The 20,401-nt window shown below is 41.3% G+C and overlaps 1 protein-coding gene across 13 annotated transcripts in view; it reads right to left on the reverse strand.

The window, feature by feature from the left end:
• Window positions 1–2,060: 2,060 nt before the first annotated feature.
• Window positions 2,061–20,401, reverse strand: part of ARPP21 (cAMP regulated phosphoprotein 21) — a 143,909-nt gene continuing 125,568 nt past the window's right edge. For all 13 annotated transcript variants that reach the window (XM_037386792.1, XM_037386802.1, XM_037386791.1 and 10 more), the window contains 2 exons: window positions 4,078–4,229; window positions 2,061–2,892 (listed from right to left, as the gene is read on the reverse strand). In XM_037386792.1, the coding sequence (XP_037242689.1) occupies window positions 2,635–2,892; window positions 4,078–4,229 (410 nt within the window). In that variant the 3' untranslated portion in view covers window positions 2,061–2,634. The remainder of the gene's footprint in view (window positions 2,893–4,077; window positions 4,230–20,401) is intronic.

Genomic DNA, 20,401 nt, shown 5'->3' on the forward strand with positions numbered 1-20,401 from the left:
GACCCCTGCTCCCACAGCTACGTGCATGTTTTACACAAGCTGGTCTTTGAACTGGCAGGGACAGTTAAATCATTGGAACTCATGGCCATGGTCAGTCATGGGATATGCTGTTTGCCGAGGGGACGTGACCAACGGTGGTGTAAGCACGTGAGGAGCTTCTCTTTAAAAAAGCAAGATTCTGAGGCTTTGCTTTCTCACTCCCTTCCCCATCACTACTGAGAGCATTTACAGCCCAGCTTGCCATCGATCTATGATGCTGAGAGTGGACTTTTTTTAGCAATGAATTCATAGTTCCCTGACACGAAGGAAGATCAGTGAGGTAACCGTAGTGCTTCAGAGAACAGAAGAAATGCGACGTAAATATAGTGATTACCAAAGGGTCTTTTCACTCCAGACACCACATGCATGGAGATTCACCCTCCCTCCTCTCGCGTTCAGCCTGGTTACACACAACCTGTCCTGTGCAAGGTCACCTGCAGGTCTTTCCTGCTGGCCTCTGGAGCCTTGACCAAGAAGGACACCCATTCATTCAGCTGTCAGTCATTCAGCAGCAGCAAACCTAATTATGTGTAATTATAGTAGTGTTAAAAGAGAAACCCCCATAGTATATAAAACACTAAAAGGAAATAAGCCATACAATGCAGGGCATCTGAAATGAGAGCTCAGGGTCGTGGGCAAAATTTTAATGCAGTGTCTCGATTTAAAAAATAAAAAAATAAAAATAAAAAATCAATCAGTAGGTTCTCCCAAGGCATTTCACCTCTAATTGAAGAGTGAATTGTGTTTACTTACCTGCTCATGTTCTTGACTGTCTCTCTGCAAATGAATCGTGATTACACTACATAAAACCTGGTGTTTGGCTTTCTTATAATCCCATAGGACTAGATTCCCCACTTCCAGACACATATGTAAAAAAAAGACTGAACTCTAAAAGATACCTGTTCAGCGTACAGAAAAGAAAAGCGTTTTAAATATGGGTTGTACTCCTTCCAGTTCCTGCCTCCAAGGCTGAAGCATGGAAAGGAAAGGCCACCCATCTTAAAGGTAAAATAAAAGCTGTTGCACATTCAGATTAACAATGGTCAAGGGCATTGTAGGCTGCTGTCAACTCGGTTGTACCTAAAATTGTACCATGGCACATACAGATTTTATGCACAGAAGGATCTCAGGCTTTTTTATGATGCGTATGCATAATTCCAGAGTGCTCAACTCCTGCTTATTTTAAAGGTGTTCCAAATGGATAAAAAAATACAGCTTAAGTGAAAAATGACATAGGTTTTTTTTTTTCTGGTAAACATATTTGTGACTCAGATGTGATCACTGAAGCAGAATGAGGAACTCCATGCAGCATTTATGAATGAAGAATAATTTATCACAACAGGCTGGGAATTTGAGTGAGCATGGACATAACAATGAGAAACACCACAGGAATTAAAAAAACCTCCCAAAATTCTAGAAATTCTGGCACACCATTGTGCTGCATGTTTTAAGAGCCAAACCCCCAAATATATTGTTCATTCCCACTATTTGACCATGATGGATCAGATTCTGGGGTTGTCACTTTTTTTGTTGCAAAATGGCTTTATAGCTGGAGTATGAATAATTGGGTAGAATATGTCTTTGCAGCAGAAGAATTACTGGGTACTGTGGTTGCTACAGCAATGATCTTCCAGCCAGTGGATGGGATACCATGGGGCATCTATGTTGTCTTACATACAACAGTTGTATAGTCTCCTGAAGAAGTAGGACTTAGTAGAGGCTTGTAGCAGTGGTGAACTGCATTTGTGACATTAATGGCCCTAGGGATGGTAAAAGCACAAACATAGTTTAAGATGAACTGGTACATCATTCACTGAACATTTTCTGGGTGTCTATGCTACAATTTCTAAGTGATCTTAGCTGTTATGGTGCTGCACACTAAGACACAGGTATGTTGCCTTCTCACCAAACTCCCATAAGCCCATTAAGCATCATTCCCTCATTAGCTTCCCCTGAAACAAGACAATGCAGAACCAAAGGGAAGTTCACTCACTCAGAAACAGAGGAGACCAAGCAGGTGGTAGAAACATGACCTTTCTCCATGAGGTCAAATATCTTTATTGTGATTAAGCACTACAATACAGTATATATCCATAAAAAAACTCTATAGTGTATATAAATTATTCCTTCCATTCAGTAATTCTTCTTTTTTTTTTTTGTTTGTTTTCATTTTTTTTCATTTCCATTACAGCTTTGGTACAATGTGATTTTATTATATTTTTAAATACTTTTAGCTTCACAAACTCAACACAAAGTACAAAACTAATCCGAATTGGGGATATTACAATCTACACAGTGGTGTCCAGTGGTAGGAAAAAATCTTACCTCAATGAATTCATGTCACTAGCTAAGCTATAAAGGCATACCTAGCAGACATGACAAAAATATGCACCATTAACCAGCAAACATTTTTTTTTTTCAAAATTTATTTTATTTGATTTTTTTACAGATTTTTCCAGCAGCAAATCACTTGAGCATAGTCAGTACTTATGTCCTCAACTGATTATCCTGTTGTATTCCTCTTCATTTGAAGGCCATGAGTTATTTGTCAAATAATGCACCGCTATCCTCGTATATCCACACTAAGCCACAGTGTCAGTACTTGACCTGCCACCCTGCATTGTTAATGCTTGCACAGTTTGTCCTGCAGCTGGCAGAAATAACTGGAACGTTATTGGAGGGGCAGTGTGGGGCAATCAACCGTAGGTTGTTCTGTGGGGCAGGAGGTATGACATTACAGTAGACAGGCATTCCAGTGGCTGTAAGTGTTCCTTGACCTGATTGATTAGGTAGCATGATTGGTTGTTGATATGATTGTTGCGGCAATCCTTGAGAACCCTGGGTCATTGGCACCTAGGCATGAATATGGAAGGGCATAGCAAAACAAAACAAAAAAAAAACCAAAACAAAAACAACAAAAAAAAGTGATTAGTAAACAAATCAAAGATCCCAAGTATCACTATTTTCCTTCTAGCTGAATTTGAGTATACAACATACTTTGTCAAAACATGCCACCTTCTGATGCTCAGAACTGGTCACATCACTGAGGATTTTATTTGTTGGTGAGGTTTTAAAGAGAAATCCCTCTGTTCCCAGCTGATCTAGCTGAATATGAATTTCTGGGATCAGTGCAAACAGAAAACTCAACCCTGGCATATCTCAGCCATCTAAAACATCTAAAACCTTTCACTTGATCATTAACCTTTAAAACACATTTTCAATACAGTAATTCTGAAGATATAAGGGGAAAATTTTACCCACAAGCAATCCCCCCATTTCCATCTGGGTTGCTGCAGTGCTTTCAGAGAAGCTGAGAGAAAAGGTGAATGGCTGCTCCATCAGTGCCATCTATTAAAATGAATTAGATGTCGCTTAGTTTCCTGACTTTCCAGAGGAAATGGAAGCACAGGCCACCTTTCACAGGCTCTTGGCATGTCTCACAGAAACCAGGTAGAAAGTTGGGGAAATAAGTCTGGGTAACTCAAGGACTTCATAAAAATCAGTCCACTGCCTTCCCTCTCCCCAGAACCCAATAAATAAAAATCTATCTGATACAGCTTGTTATAGAAGACACGGTGAGATCCTTGGCAGGAGTCTCCACAGGTGAGTAATTTTCAACAGGGTCAGGCAAAGCCCTCAACTTCATTACAGGCAACAACACTGGACTGGCAGGAAAAAAAAAGGAAAAGTAACAAGAAAAGAACGGTCTTCTGTGTTTTGGTTTTTATAAAATTCATTTTCTTCACAGGGAGAAGTGTAATTCCTTCATAATTCCTTCATTCTCTGTGACATTTTACCCGCACTGCAGGCTATAATAAACAGTTCATTTGAAGAATTCCCAACACAGAATGAAAATCGGGAGGACTAAGAATACGTAAACAGGAAGCAAAAAAAGATGATTTGACTTAGAAGTGTATTTATCAGGAGGCCTCCTGCCACACGCTGTCCTAATGAAGTAATAAAGACCATTCTGGGATTACAAAACTTAATTTAATTAAGCACTCTCTGAGAAAAGCAGTGTTTATGGCTCCCAAGTACCTGATAAGATGACATGGCTGGATACTGCACCATCATGCCTTGCACCTGGTTTCCCTGTTGATTATTCATCAGGTTCTGGCTTTGGGGTGGCTGCTGCATTCCCATGAGACCCTGGAACCCCTGCTGCTGGTTCGGCAGGACAGGCTGGTAACCTGCGCGAGAAAAGACGTCTTCAAATACCCTGTCACTCGGAGGGCCCAAATTAAAACTGTTCTAAGGAACAACAAATGATCTCATCGTTTCTCCCCACATTCATCAAAAAAGTTGCTGCGTTTCTAGAGAAGCGTTAGTGGAAGAGAAAATTGAAGCAGAATAAACAAATGCTGTGAGCTGACAGCCCAGGCATGCTAACACGAGCAGGCAGTGCACTTTCCTCATGTTCTTCCACCCTGTGGCAGAGACCACCTTGAGGGAGCTCTGACTGCAGCACAGGCTTGTAAAGCCCTGAACGGACACAGGGTGCCCTGGCTACTTCCACAGAGGCAGAACTCCCACTGTCTTCAAGGACACCAGTACTCAGCCCTCACAGTCTAATTGGGTAGTTCTCTTTCAGGTCACGTTTCCTACCTTACCCTCTTACCTTTCCTGTAACGCAGCTCCCTCGCATGATATAAACACAGAAGGCTTTATTTAATTGCAAAGAACGTCCATATACATACTGTCTCCTATTTGCAAGGATTTTTATGTGATCAGAGCATATTAAGGATCATATTCCACTCTGCTAGTTTCATGTTTAGCAAAAGAGGAAAATCATAAATTAGGGAGCATCTGGTCCCCCTGTTGCTTGGTCGGAACACTGCTGAGACAAGCCACTACGCAGGGCTGAGAAGCTGGTGCTTCTGTTTCAGTCTGCAATTGGCTCCATGTTCAAAATCACCACAACATTCCAGGTTGCTGCTGGGACAGCTTCTCTAGGACTAGCTGAGAAATGGGTAAAGTCTGGATGATCTGGAGGGTAAAGCTGCTAATGAGGCAGAAGCGTGGATGGGAAGTGAAGTGTGAGTGGTGCCCTGCTTGGCAGCAAACAAGATCCAGCCTGAGAATAAGCCTTGCTGGATGGAAGCGGGCTGGCTGGGTGATGCTACTCTTTGGAGATGAAGGATTTTGCAGAAAAATGGGAAAGATGCAGAAAGATCTTGTCCTTGAAAAATACAGCCAGCCACAGACATTACAAATTTATGAATAATTTCTCCTTAAGACATTCTGTGTCCTTTAGCACTCATATTTTTTAACGTGCAGTTATGCAGTGTGCTATTAACTTTGTAGTGATGTTCTCAGAATAAGCATATTTCAGGCAAAGAATTATTATCAGATGGAGCAACGCTGTGTTATTTTTATATGAAAAATGTGTGTCACGTCTGCTTGATTTATATGTATGAATACAGTACATGGTTCAATATATTTCACGAATTGGAAATCACCACCCGGGTATTACTTCATTATGTAAGAAAAATAAAGTAATGAATGTCTCTGTTTCTGCTGATCTATTGTCAGCTGATAGCCTTTCCTCAAAATCTTTTCTGATGCCAGAGAAAGGCTGGGTAGCTCTCATCAATTTTTTGGCATTAAAAATGCCTTTCCACAAATATGAGATTAACATCTCCAGTCAACTGAGCAAAATAAAAAAAATAGAAAAATAATTCTATGAGTGATTAACTTGCTGGGATATAGCATCAAGCATCTCCTAAATGCACCAAATTATTATACATTCAAATTTGCTCTTTTCCTACGCACAAACACAGTGTCAGCATATTTTTAGTCACAAAAAATACCAACATCAGAAGTGCTGTAACTGAGTTTAAAGAAGGCTTATACAGCAATAATAAAATCAAGTCCTTTTCTGCTCCTGTATACCAATTATGGGCGGGAGGGGAGAAAGGACAGAAATAAAAAGTTTAGCACTACTATTCTGGTATTTGCAAGTTTAAGCAGAGATGAGTCAACTGACAGCGGAAGCAGCAACAGATAATTCATCTTATGTCACTCATAGTTGTCAAAGTAAATCCCAGATGTTGTAATGAACTATAGATTGATGGTGGACCAGGGATCAAGTTGGGGAATGCAATCAACCGTCAGACCTGGGCTCACAGGGTTGGACCGTGATGCACTGTCACAGGGTGGTGGACTGGTGCTCTCCAGAAACAGACAGACAGACACCACTGGGGCCAAGTAGAGAGACCTTCTGTTATCTCTAGTAAATATAATTGCATTACCGTTACTTTAGTCAGACTACTGCTGATACTCTACATGTTTGAACATGCAGCTGTCTCTCCATCTCAGCTTTGTCTTCCACATTCTCCAATAAAACAAATTCATTACCCAATACAGGCATGACTATCAAACCGAAACAAAAATTTATGGAAATTACTAAGTATCTACCCTTATGCTGAACATGTAGGCATGATCTCATGGGGGTATTACTATAAAATGTACCTCTGCCCTCAAGATCTCCTCTGTATTAGCAAACACTGCTTAGTACAATGGCACAACCACTCCACATTGTAGATGCAGGAATACAGAAAGGGTATGGGTTAAGAGCTGAGGTCCACTAGGCTATGGATTATTGTTTTAACAATATTATTACTCTTCAAGGACTTCAGCAATTTCTCCTGCCCATCGGGCATGTGCACTCTCACCCCTGTCCCAACTTGCAGAGTGCTGCTTATACCCCTGAGTGTCAGGAGACCTCTTTCCTACTCCCTCTGCACACCCTTTACAATGCTCTGTCCACACAGAGGGCCCTCAATACAAGCAGAAAAATACTTCCCACGCACTCTAACACAACTCCAATGTGATTAGATGGGAGCAAAGAGGTATTAATGTACAAATCTGATCGCCTTGTCTCCTGAACCTTCTTTGCTGGTAAGGGAAATAAGGTCACTTTTTTGGCCCAGAAGGAGGTACTGTGGTCTCTTGACCATTGGCTCCCTTGACTTATGCACATAAACAGGGATATTTAAGAAGGTTCCTGGCCTGCCTGCATTCTTGCAAAGATGCTGCTGTCATATCTTCCTCACTTAATATTCGTGGACTTCCTTTTTATGATCAGTACCCTTTGGAATACAATGAAGTAATTGATGTCAGACCTTGATGCAACACCCCAGTACAGCATTTGGGCAAAATCCAGCATCCTCTTCAAGGCTCTGCAATTCTACTGAAGCCACTTCACCTGATAGCAAAGTCTGACCCTTTGCTACGTTAAATATATGAAAAAAGATGTAAGTTCTTCCATTCCATCAAATATAAAAACCTGACAAGGTACAAAAATATACTCAAACAGTGCAGAGGGGGTAGAGAGTATTAGAGGGTGAACTGATTTCTTTACAACAAGCTCTATAAGCAAGAGAAAAATGCTGTGATAAAACAAAGAAGCCCAAATCCATTCTGCTGAACAGCTTCTGTTTCAGTACAAATGCAAGGGGAAGGAGTTGGCACTCTACATGGCAATCCATTTGAACAAGCAGTTCTAAGCATCAGAAACCAACTGCTCTGAATTTCCTACCTCCGCAGCCCAAATTCTGCAACTCTGACTCTGCATACCATGTAATATTTGAAATGCATCATTCAGCATTTATAGTATTGTATTGATGTCTTCATATGTTTTTGTGCCCTGGCCAGAGAAAGAATGGAGATGGGAAAATTAAGACTCTGCATAGCTGATAGCCTTAATATATCAATGTTTTAGGAATGTTCATGAAACTGTATCATTCTAGCAAATATTTTTTTTTTCTTCTTTGAGGACACAGACTACTGGAGATTGGTATTGCCCCAGAATTATTTATTTTGTATACACACACCAGTTTCAATCCTCAATTCGGCTCTGCCATGCACTTAACATGCTATTTATTTTTCAATGAAACGAAAATAATAGTGTTCTCAATGTCTCGGGAACTGACTGCAGTGCACGAAGGCCTGGCATTGCTGGGCAGAGATGGATGTTTTGGAGCTTCACAGGTGTCAAGAAACAAGTGAGAACAGGAAGTGGCACCATACTTTCTGCAGGAATAGTTTTCTTCATACTTGCTCTGTTGCTCATTAGCTTTCACACTACATAAAGTGTAATCCTTAAAAGCCTCTTTACTGTCCCCAGAGAACATACATACGTGGGTTATTTTCTAATGGCAGTACACATCAGATGAACCATCCTATTACTGCAAGCTCCAGGGCCTCTTTACTGCAATTATATCATCCTGCTCTATGTTATCTCTGCTACAAAGGAGGATTTTTTAAATCAGGGCAAACATGAGAGACATTGTTAAACAACCAGAGGAACAAATCGTGCACAGAATTTCAATGAACACCTCAGAGGAAAAATAAGCCTTGGATTGCAGTCAAAATGGAAGAGGCCGTTATACCATGAAGGTAATTCTCTGAACCTTTACAGCCTGTATCACCATGCTGACAGTCAGCTAACTTAAACACCCCAGGGGGAGAAAGACTGCATGAAAGACCCAGAGATGTTTTAATTTCTTAATGGGGCTAGAGAGCTCAAAAGACAAAGCACAGAGGTTACACCTCTGCCAGTAATGTCACCTAGTGCTGGTGATTAAAGCGTATTTGGTGCTCTGCTGGCCTCAGCATACATCCTTCATGAAGAGTACATCCATGTTTGAGGGGCTTTTTTGTTGCTTATTCTAGATTTGAAGCATATATTAGCAAGATAGCTTTGCGATACGTGTATCGGCACTCTCTGTAAAGAGTAACCAGCACTTGGGCTGAAGAACACGGCAGCCTGGCCTGAGTCGCTGCAAATCTTATCGTACTCTTGTTGCGTTCTTATTACTTCAACAGAGTCCTTGCATCTAACTCCATCACATGCAAATGCAGAAATCCACAGCGGTTTTGATGTGAAGTAATTTGAGAGCTCATCTGCTCCCTTCCCACTTCACTCAGTGCAGTGCTGGGAGAAGCCGAGCCGTTGCCACCAGTAAATCCAAAATGCCAGTACCTTGGCAACACGCTGCAGTGGCTTAGGCAAGTAAAGCCCAAAAGAAATTCAAAAGGGAAACCTCAGCAGGGCTAACTGGGCTGGGTGTGATGCTACACAGATCTAGTTGTGCTCCTGCTCACCCTGCAACTACTGCAGTACCTTTGTGGTGCCCTACGCACGCCTATTATAGACCAGGTCAGCCTCTGCTGCAACTGCCACCAGGAGCACCAGGAAGAGACTGAATTTGGGCTCCCATGGAAAAGCCAAGGGGAGTGAGCACCACTTCTGGGTGCGGACACAAAGGAATACCCTCTGATGTACTGAAAACAATCTAACGGCAGATTCTGCACCCAGCCCCATGTGCTGTGCTCATCACAGGGGCTTATGTTTGAAGAAGACTCCCCAAAACTGATAAGACCTGAGAAGAGAGCTACAAAAATGATACAAGGTCAGAAAGCGCACCTCTGCCTGGGAGACCTAATGATCTCACTCTGCTCAATTTATTCAAAAGATGAAGAGGTATCTGCTGGCGGAGAGTTCTTGAACAGAATAGAAAACGGTGTAATAAAATTACATGGTTGGAAGATAAACCTAGAACTGTTCAGATTAGAAAAAAAAAATCAAAGTTTCAACAGACCTTATAATTAACAAGGGGGCAATTTACCCAGAGAGGAAGCACATTTGCTATCACCCGAAACCTCTAAAACAAAGATGGACAGCTTGCTAGAAGATATTCATCAGTTTAATAAGAAGTTCTGGGAATAAAGAGATGATTATAGTGAGCTCTGTGTCCAGTATTATTCAGAGCATTAAATTACATGTTCCAAACTTGAAATACTTATGAAAATGTTAGCCACTTAACTCTTAACACTTTTCCTGTCTTCCAAGGAAAATGACTAATCTATTGCTTGTGAGACAGGATCTCCTGCCCAGCCTCTCCTCCCTGTGATCACACACTGGCAATGCCACCCAATTCCTTCTGCAGGGAGAGAGTTCATCTGTGCATGGTGGATATTCTAAGGGCTATTTCTGGCCTATTTTAGTGTACTTTGCCCTGGCTGCAGTAGTGTCCAGTAGGTTCTGTAGGCTGAAGAACATGTTCGGTACCTATTCCCACAATTTTGCTAAGGCTACATTTTCCTTTACTTTTCAAAATAAGCTATGGGTAAAGTACTGAAGCGGCTAGATGTAGCTTTTACTCTATAATCACAGAAACTTACAATGTCCATGATAAGTTACTACTCAGAAAAGAAAAAATGTCACTGTAAAACTACAATTCAGTCATGCACACATCAGTAAATTTGGTAAAGTTTTTGGCAACTCACTTATTTGCCAAAAGCTCTGAGCTGGTCCATTCCAAAGTATTTGCAAAACTGGAAGGAAGAAAAAAAATGAAGCAAGCAGTTTGGCAAGATCAAACGCTGTGCCTTAGAATCACAGAATAGAATCATAGAATGGTTTAGTTTGGAAAAGACCTTTAAGATCATCAAGTCTAACTGTTAACCCAGCACTGCCAAGTGCACCACTAAACCATGTCCCCAAGCACCACAAAGAACCTTTTGATTCTCAGACACAAAATGTTATCTGTAAAACACAAGGAAAGGAAGCCAGGTTGGGGAACCTTGCGTTTAGGACAGTTGGCCAAGCTGTGGGAGGTATACACTGAAATCCCTTCCCAGCACCACTCAGAGCAGGAATTTGAGGCAAGGGATTTCTAGCTGGCAGAACAAAGCCCTTCCTGCTACAGGCATCCATCAGTCCCTCCTGCTGACGTTCCTTACCTCACATGAGACATTCAAGTACGGAATTGCAACCAGATGTTTCACCTCCTACACTGAGCATCGTCATTACCAGCTACAAAACCTCCCCATATACTGCCTGCTCTAGAGGAGTGCTGACCCAAGGCGTTGTGCTCAGGCTGTTTTCTCACGCTCAGCTGTTACATGTTAGATTTGGGTGGCTGCTGGGGAAATTGTCTGGTTATTTTTTTTAATTATGCAGTTGGTCATTACCTGGACAGTTTCACCGCAAATGATGGACTAAAAGTCTCATGGAAAACATAAAATTAAGCTTTAAATTTAAGCTGATTTTGATTTTAGCCTCACCCCAAAGCGTCTCTGCAGTTTGGAATATTCTCAAACAAGATACACTAATGTCTCCCTGCAGTTATATCATTTTCTGTGTGAGTCTGAAGATTTAAACTGCACCTTGTGCAGCTGGAATCCAAAACAATTTGTAAACAATTCTGTAGTTTAAGCTTGGATCTAAAATCCAAGGCATGCTGCAAACCAGATCTGCCACAGTTGATGGATCCACTCCTACCATGCCTGCTTTCCTTCTCAAATACACATAAAAATGTCTTGACCTAGTAAGATATTTGGGCTTTGTGTTCCACTTGAAGGCATCACAGATAATTTATGGGCATGAACTGGATACCATGTGAGCTAGAAGGACAAATATGTAATAACCGAATGCTAAAAGTCCATCCCTTTCCCCTCAAAATGTAAGACCATACCATTATTTTAATTAGTTTTCACACACAAACAAAGGAAAAAAACAAGAACACCTATGCCTGAAATAAAAGTCTTCAGAAGCAACAGATAACTTGGAGGTATGAGGTGGCTTATAATACACATAAAACAGCACATGTGGCACAGACCACACCAGCATACAGACTCCTTCCCCGTGGCACTCTGCAGGCTCAGACCCTCAAAAATAAGAGAAGCCTTTCACATAAGCCGCTTACAGTTTGGCTTCTTTCAACTTGGCTAAAAGCACATCCCACTCCAGCAGTACAGCTTGCAGGGGAAAGCATGGGGTATTATGCTAGTTTTGTTTTCAAAATTTAGAACTAATGACATCGATTCTTTCAAGTTGTGCGAGACCAAAACAATTTTTAGCTAATGGCACTCCAGCTACATTCACTGAAAACACATAACACAGTAAATACACTCCTAAGTGACCCGAATAATTCTCTGCAGAGTTGGGGTTATAAAACTGCAGGATTTTGAACTTAGAGTCTTGACACATAATTGCTGCCAGAATCGTAGCTCCCTGATCCCTAAATTTGCCACAGCTTTGCTAAGAGTACATTCATGCTTCCTGAACCTGGTAACAGACGTTTGTTGGCAGACCCACAGAGAAAGAGCCATATTCAGTTGCACCGAGAAACTCAGCAAGATGTATGTGCATCAGAGATATGAGCCAGTAAGATTTATTATCACAAGAGAAAGAAGAAAAATACTGGTTAGAGGACAGCTTGTCTGTCTTCCCCACCTCTCTTTTTCTCTCTAGTTTATAAAGCTACAAATCCCACAAAATCAATAGGGCAAAAATATCTTCATCCAGCTTCTTCTTTTGAAATTTGGAAATCTGCTGCAATTCTGCATTATTTCAAAGCAACCTATTCATTTTATTTGGTAAAAAGTGCCAATGAAAATACTCTGATATACAAGACACTTTTTCTGGATAACAGCTCTGAAATCCCCCATCTGGCTAGTTCTGTCCAACTGCTGGAGCAGGACCCGTCTTCTCCAGCTGAACTGCCCCTCCCTGTCCTCTTCATTTATTCTTCCTCAAAAAGCTATATAAAATCCTGGGTTTACTTGTTTTGGAACCCTGGGGCTGGAAGAAACCCAAAGCACAGAGCATCTCAAGAAGGGATGGTTTCATGTGCTACTTGAGACAATGCTACCAACCGGGGGCACTTCTCAGCTGCTAACAAAATGGGAAAAAAATTAAGGGAATAAGGCAACTCCCCTAGCAATGCAAACCCTCCCCGTTCAAAAGCTGTGCAGGCTCAGGGCCTCACAAATCTATTTTTTAACTCTGCTTGTCCTATATAAACCAGAATAGGTACATCTTTACAAAAGCTAAGAGAGAGCGCTTTGTTCACAGACTTTCCCAGGAATAGTCACTGCTTAAAACAAATGGCCTCTTCTGGGTGGCAGAAAGCTCCTGTTATGGGGGTTTAGATTATGCCAATGAGAAATAATGAAAGTTATAGTGTATAGCACACATGAGACTTAAAGCTTCTTACATGTGAATGAAAAACCCATCACATTTTCTTTTACCCTTTTTCTATGATGCCAAGTTCCAACTGCGGGAGACAAGGAATAGCATTACCTTTTAAAAACCATTTATATGCATGCTTGCTGTCCCAGGAGGGCAAAATGTTTTTGCAAAGAGCACTGAACTGTTATTTAGAGCCTTCTACTTCAACATCCAAGCAACTACCTTTAGGGCAAACATGCAAAATCATGGATACAATGAATTTATGGATCACTTAAAAATGCATACCCACCCTTCAGTTACTTTTCCACACCTTGAAAGAGTTGTTTTAAAACTCAGTGACCTCACTACCAAGCAAAAAGGCCTAGACAAATAAGAGGTATGATTAAATACTTTCATTACGTACCTAATGAAATCACATACTGTAACATCTTCTGAGACTAAAATTTTAATTAAGGCAGGCTGGCATTTTGGCTTTCCCCCCCGCGCCTGTCCCCATGTTCCAGGGAAACAGCAGGTAAGGTCAAACAAAAAGCTTATGTGATAAAATTGCATGAGAGCACTCCTTGGAGACCTGGCATTATTAACAAGAGCATGAAGAAGGGCACAGTCGAACAGTTCAAAGATAAACGATTGCATTCAGTTTACTTTTTGCTATCAACTGGAGAACCTGAGAACTGTTATTTGACAAGAAACGTATATAAATAAGCATCAAAAAGAGCTTGGATAGATATGAATATAGGAGATTCAAGGTTGGGGAAATGTTCTTCTTCAGTTTAAAATCTGGATCTATTATTTTACTTCTCTGCTCAAAGGATTTCCAAATTATAGGGACAGCTTTAAGAACAACTTGCTACCAGTAAGTGGCTTGAGGCTGAAAATAAACCCGTTCTTGCTGAGAACCTAAAACCATGTCATTATATGACACTTTAATCACTTATTTTATTCCCTTTTCTATACACTTTTATTTTATGGTTTGAGACCATTTAGCACTGCTCCTGTTCTTCAAAAACTATGACAAAAATTATTTGCTCTTCTCCTTGAAGATAAACCTGAAAATAAATGGAGGGGCATCTCTCAGACACGGTATGTAACTCAAAGCTGCTGTGAAATTCAGAAAAGAAAATTCTATTTTTAAGACAAAATCCTTCTATCTCACTTCAGTAAAAATATAGAGGGAACAGCCAGCTGCAAGCCAAAATAATTGCAACACAATAATGCAGGGCTCCATTACAGCAGCATAATTCTGGTAAAGCAGCTGATCCAGGATCTTGGCACTTACCCAGACCCTGAAGCCTGACTTAAATGCATTAACCCAAAGTATGTGCAGCTGTTTTGGTAATCTGAGGCTTCTGCATTTTATTGGAGACAAAAAAACCCAAAAAAACCCCACAACAAAATCTCACTCAGCCAGCAAATGACACAGGTGATATAGAGAAAGGAGGAAAGTATTTATTGCTTTCGAACTAAGCTAATCCATGGAGTCACGTGGGTTGGCAGCTCTGGGGAGATGGGCTTTGGAATGCATTTCCCTTTGGCCAGCACAATGAGCAAGGTCTACACTGGAGTGGTGTAGATGCCCAAAGCCAGCTGAGGTTCCTGCAGGGAGGTTACTACAGGACCTGGAAAACATTATTCTGAGTGGGGTGAAGCCTTCTCATCCCCATAGAGCTAAGCCACTGAAGGCAGATATTGCAAGCTGGTGCGTGGTTCTCATGACATCAGGGAGGTCCCGAATAGTGCTAGGGAAAAACTAAGTATAGTCCTTCTGCTCTCAGCCCCTGCCTGCCAATCCCACCGATGTTAACAAGGGTTAATGCAGATCCATGGGCAGGCCAATAGATCATTCTGGAGAATTTGTGGGTTGCTCTTAAGAGACCTTACTGCTTAAAGACCAAAACAGATGTATATCTAGTCATAGCCCTTACTATGGCTATAGACTGTTACACTGCTGTAATCTGCTGCAATTCCCCTTTATGGGATTTTTGATTAGCTAATATACAGATAAAACACCCATGTAAAAACTCATTAGCGTTGATAGTAAAATTCCTTTGGCATACGACATGCTGTAGGTCTTGCCTCATATTGTAAAGTGGCATCTAGAGAGATGCCCCTCCTAGCAAAACATTATAGTTTTCATTTAGAATGACTACATGACATTATGTTCAGGATTCTGCTGAATTCAGAGACAAAGTGTCCATACATTCTTGCAGAAAAATTGTGTTTTCTTGAAAGCTAAGATTCACAGTGAACTGTGAAGAAATGAAGCATATGATTTTTTTTTTTTTACTTTTTTTTTTCAGAAAAAAACCCAAAGCAATAGCTTTGGCTGAAGACTGCAAGAACAAACTGCTCTTTTCTCATCTCTCTATCCAGAAAACTATATTTTGCAGAACTGCAAAATGTAACCTTTGTTACAAATGTATTCATTTTTACATGGGAATATTTTTCATATGAAATGGAAAATTCCTGTAGTTCAGGGCAGGAATATCAATGCTGTAGCTGGTACAAACTTACACTTGGTATAAATTCAAACCTTTATTAAAAAAAAAAAAAAATGGCACTAGCAACTCTTAGTATACATACACATACACACACACGTGTCTGTATCGGTGGAAGCAAATATCAGATAACAAGGAGAGCTCAAAAACTTAAATAGTAGCCTGTTCATTGCAATCACTGGGCTCTAACTTAACTGCCTGCTTTAACGGTGGGATGCAGGGCACGTGACAGTTCCAGATTGCATGATGCAGCGGTCCAACTCAGGGCTGCCCGGGAGAGTTCATATAAATAATGAAAACAGTCAAGTAACATCAACTCAGGATAGTTCACTAGAGAGACTTTGTGATTGCATTGGAATGATTTCTTCACCTGAGTCAGGTGCCAATATGATCATTTTCCCCACCGAGTATAACAAGACTCGCCTTTCCAAGGACAGCAGACTTAGAGCTGTTATTTCCAGCCAAAAGTACCTGCAGACATGAGTGATGGGGCTCAAGATACAGGATGATCACAATAAACGTCCAAGTTACTGATAATCAGCTAGGCTACATGAACTGACTGTGCACAACTGCTCTGTGCTGAATGCAAAGCAAAGCAGGAGGTGGGTTAAGCCTTCGTGCATAAAGCAGTCTGAAAGCACATATGGTCGTAGCTCCTTAAATGAACAGTACCCTGTATAATACTCCCTGTATGTACCTGTGTGTGTGTTTCCATTCTGTTATATAAAACAGTTCCTGGCTATAGCGTAACAACTATTTGCAATACCCATTGGTTTTGTTAGCAAATACATAAGAACGGTGTGTAACGTGACAGCTAGCCATTCCAGCAAAATTTTGATTCAAAAAAAGAAGGAATACAAAATCAGCAGGATCAGATTTTCCATGCAAGCTTGAACCCACAGATTCACTGAATTTCAGCAGGTTCACCTCTATGTTACAGGAGTTTGATTTTTCTGGATTGCCCCCAAATAAATAACAGCAGGTGTGAGCAAATAAACTGTTGATCCCCATTTATTGCTCTGTAACTTAGCTCTTGATATTCTTGAAATATCTACCAGCACAAGCCCAGGCTGAATCTCTACCATGCCAGCTACCACGCAAACTCCAAGGAATAGCTCCAGTCCCTGCACTGAAAGATAGTGCATTCCTGAACAGGCAAGACAGCTGTAGATGGGAAAATAAGCACCCGGGAGAAATAACTTGCCCAGAGAAAAACAGCAGAACTGCACAAAACCTTTCTGGAAAATACGCCAAAATGTCTATCCACTGCCTTAGATAGCACTAGTGCTTAGAGCCCCAGCCTGAGCAGGGAGTGCTCAGGCAGGCTGCTGCTCACCAGCACAGTCATGGAGGGACGGTCCATGTGCTTTCACTGCTTCTACCATGCTGTTTGCTTCCACACAGCTTCAGGTACAGGCTCCTGCCAACCTCCTGTGCACTGGAGGAAGGCTGCAGTGTGCTGGTCGTGCACAGGTCACAATACTGTGCAGCATTTTACTGAGGGCAGAATGGGGTAAATAACTGCCAGCACCATAAATTCTCACTAACAGTCTCCACTTTTCACTCTCCTAAGCTGGGCTTTGTTTGTGACTCAGCCTCAAGAAGCGTTTTAACAAACAGAACACCAACTGTAAATACCACCTACAACAAAGGCACGGCCGCTACCCGATGGCACACTGCTTCTGCACACATCTATAGCTTAATGTATCAAATCACTGAGCAAAAGGAGTTTTGTTTACTTACCTATAACACACGGGCACAGCAAGTTATAGGCTACATCCCCCAGCTAGATACAAACAGATGTAAGGATGATACTGAAGCCAACAGAACTTTGATGGAACATATGTCTGCCCATATGGGTCCAAGTGCAAAAATCTCATCATTTCCAAGGGCACCCATGCAGAACGTAATCCAAAGACTGTTGGGGTAAGCAATCAACTTTAACCAGCTCTGCAGCATATTAGGAGCACTCGCCTGCAACATAGTCATTACTCTGGCCACTATGCAGCAGAGCCTTTAAGCATTTGCTTAACTTTTAAGCATATGAGACTACTTCTTGATTTCAGAGCACTGATTTACAAGCTTGGATACACTTCTGGACTGAGGCCAGGGAACTCAGCCCCTTGAAGGAAGGGCTGGGGAGTCCTGTAAGGAGCAGGGAGTTGGACATGGTGATCCTTACGGGTCCCTTCCAACCCAAGATCTATGATTCTATGATCTCCAACAGGGGAGATACTGGCACATTTATTCACAGTGTATTCTTACTATTCTTTAAAAGGCTCCTGCGAAACTTGACCAGGCAGGTGGTAATCAACCTAGGAAAAAGAGGTCCCATTCCAATAAAATTCCGTTCTGCAATATACAAAACCAAATAATTTCTCAACTCTCCTTTTGCACAGTCATTGCTTAATCTAAAAAACCTAGAAGGTAGGGCAAGATGGGACTGTGTCTGCATTCACATATGGTCAATGCACATATCTGTACATATATGAAAGCACCATTAGACTAAGCACTGGCTATGTACCAGGAGATGCCAGCAAAGAATAAACCAAATGGCAACCAGGGATGAGTCTAACCTACTTCACTTCTATGGCACAGGAACGGAACACTCCCAGGCATGTTTACCTTGCAATTAACCCCCCCTCCTGTTTACTAGCAGACCCTAGTTTACTTCTCTTGCCTTTCTTAATTAAAAAGAGCTGTTAAAGAAATTGGGTCAGACCTTTTCTGCTACTAAAGCAATCATTATCATTAAGACCCTCCATACCCATCACTCCCTGAAGCAGAAGACAAAAGACGTGTAAAGTACCTGCACGTACTTTGCATCAGTCTCTGTTCTAGGCACCCCCTCCACTCTGTATCACTGCAGAAATGTAAACAGCAATAGCAATTCTGCCAGGCTTACAAAAGCAATACATCAGATTACTGCACTAAAAGTGGGCTGTATTATTTAGCTAGAGCTTTTTCTTGGAAGGAAGTGAACAGCAAAATCTACAGATGTAGTCATCCCAGTACCTGGTTAGCTTCACCTGTGGCCAAATTACTCATCTTACAAAGGAGGGAATAAGTGAGTAAAAGTCAAACATGTCTGAAAAAGTAAAAATATTCCTTTCTTACATTCCAAATAGAACAGTACCAATTTCTAAAATGTCAAAAATTTTGTTTGATTTACATTTAAAAAAATATTTTAAATTAGATGCAACAGTTTAATTGTCCGTAGGCAATTCAGAGCTTTGCTTCATCATTTGGTTTGCCTTGGGGAGGGGGAAGAGGCAAGTCTCATTTCACAGGAATTTGAGGGTTTCTTTGTTTTAATTGGCCAAAGAATCTGCAAAATAACTTGTTCATACAGTTTTATAAACTCTTGATAAATCAGACGGCCACATCTGCAAAGCATGCCTATCTCCACATCACAGGCAAACACATTTTCAACTCTTCCATTTGGTGGGCAGAATAATGTGAACATTAAAAAAAAAATTGAAAAAAAAGAATTAAAAGAAAAAAAGGAAATTAACTGTGGATGGAAACCTTCACCTTTACCTTTTCTAGAAAGGGTTTAGTGGCACTTTTGAAAATGTGAGGATTAACAATTGGAGCCACAAACTCCTTGTGTATTCACAAAATAAATGAATAGATATGATACTGTCAGCAGCAAGCTTTCCTGAACAGCTGTGCCAAGAAATCTTGGCCCAAAGAGATCGAGAGAAAGAGAAAAGGGACAGGATGGAGGTGGCTCCAGAAAAGACTGCATCATTTCTACATTGATCCCCAAGTCTCTGCCAAGTTGGCCAACAGGTTGACAGTGGTGCTTGGGACAAGGGCAGATGTCACTCCACCAGCCCCTGCCTCGCTCGCATTAGCAGCAGTATGCAGCTTGAGCAAGCCTGGAATCAGGCCTGTGGTCAACAGATGTCACAATGTTCAGCCAGAGCAAGGTTTAATTCAGCTACAGTGAAAAAACCAGCCAAACCTCTTTTTGTCCTCACTTATCCCTGGCTTTCACTGTAGGGCACATTAGTTGGAAAACTCCTGCTATAGCCGGTCCAGTGTTACTGCTGCAAAAGGGTATTTTGGTTAACCCAACCAGTGCAATAGCCTGAGAAGGCTGATCTGCCAAGCAAAAGCTTTTCATGCAGACTTGTTCTGCAAAACTCATAGGATCAGTCCTGATGTCCTTATCTTCCCTCAAAGTATCTGCAACTGTGCAACTGTACATGATGCAAAATTTACTTTCATTAGCCAAAAAAATTAAGTATAGCACAAATTTAACTGTAGGAAAGTTTCCTGAATATTCATGCTTTGTCTGCTGTAGGTCTCTCCAGGGTGGTATCTGCTCTCAGCAATCGCTAGGGCAGAGCTACCACAGAGCATTTGCTGTCACACAGCACACTTTTAATGGTTTGCAACCCCAGCAAAGCTGTGTTTACAATTTTCATGGCCAAAAGTATTTGCAAAGTCTGATCTCATAATCAATGTCAGCTAAGCATTCAGAGCTATGGGAAATGCACAATAAAGACCATAAACATAGGAAGTCTTCAACTCAGCGTAAATACTGAAGATCAGCCTGGATGTGTGGTCAAGGTAGATTTGAGAGCCAGCTGCAGAACTTCCTTACATACTTCATAAATTCTGATAGCTCTTTTTTGCTTGCCTGGGACATAGTACACCCTGAGTGCATTACTTCTCCTTTCTGTGTATTAGTTTTCTCATCTGTAAAGTCAGGTTTTGTGGGGCGACTTCACGAGACATTTTGAAATCCAGCAGCGCTGAGAAGTGTTGTATACTCAACTGATAAAGTCAATGGAGAAACAACTATCTCCAGTATAACATATCATGTGAAGAGACCTTTGAGTGCTGAAGTCACTAAGAGTTACATATGGAG

The sequence above is a fragment of the Falco rusticolus genome, chromosome 4, assembly GCF_015220075.1.
Source record: "Falco rusticolus isolate bFalRus1 chromosome 4, bFalRus1.pri, whole genome shotgun sequence".
NCBI lineage: Eukaryota > Metazoa > Chordata > Aves > Falconiformes > Falconidae > Falco > Falco rusticolus.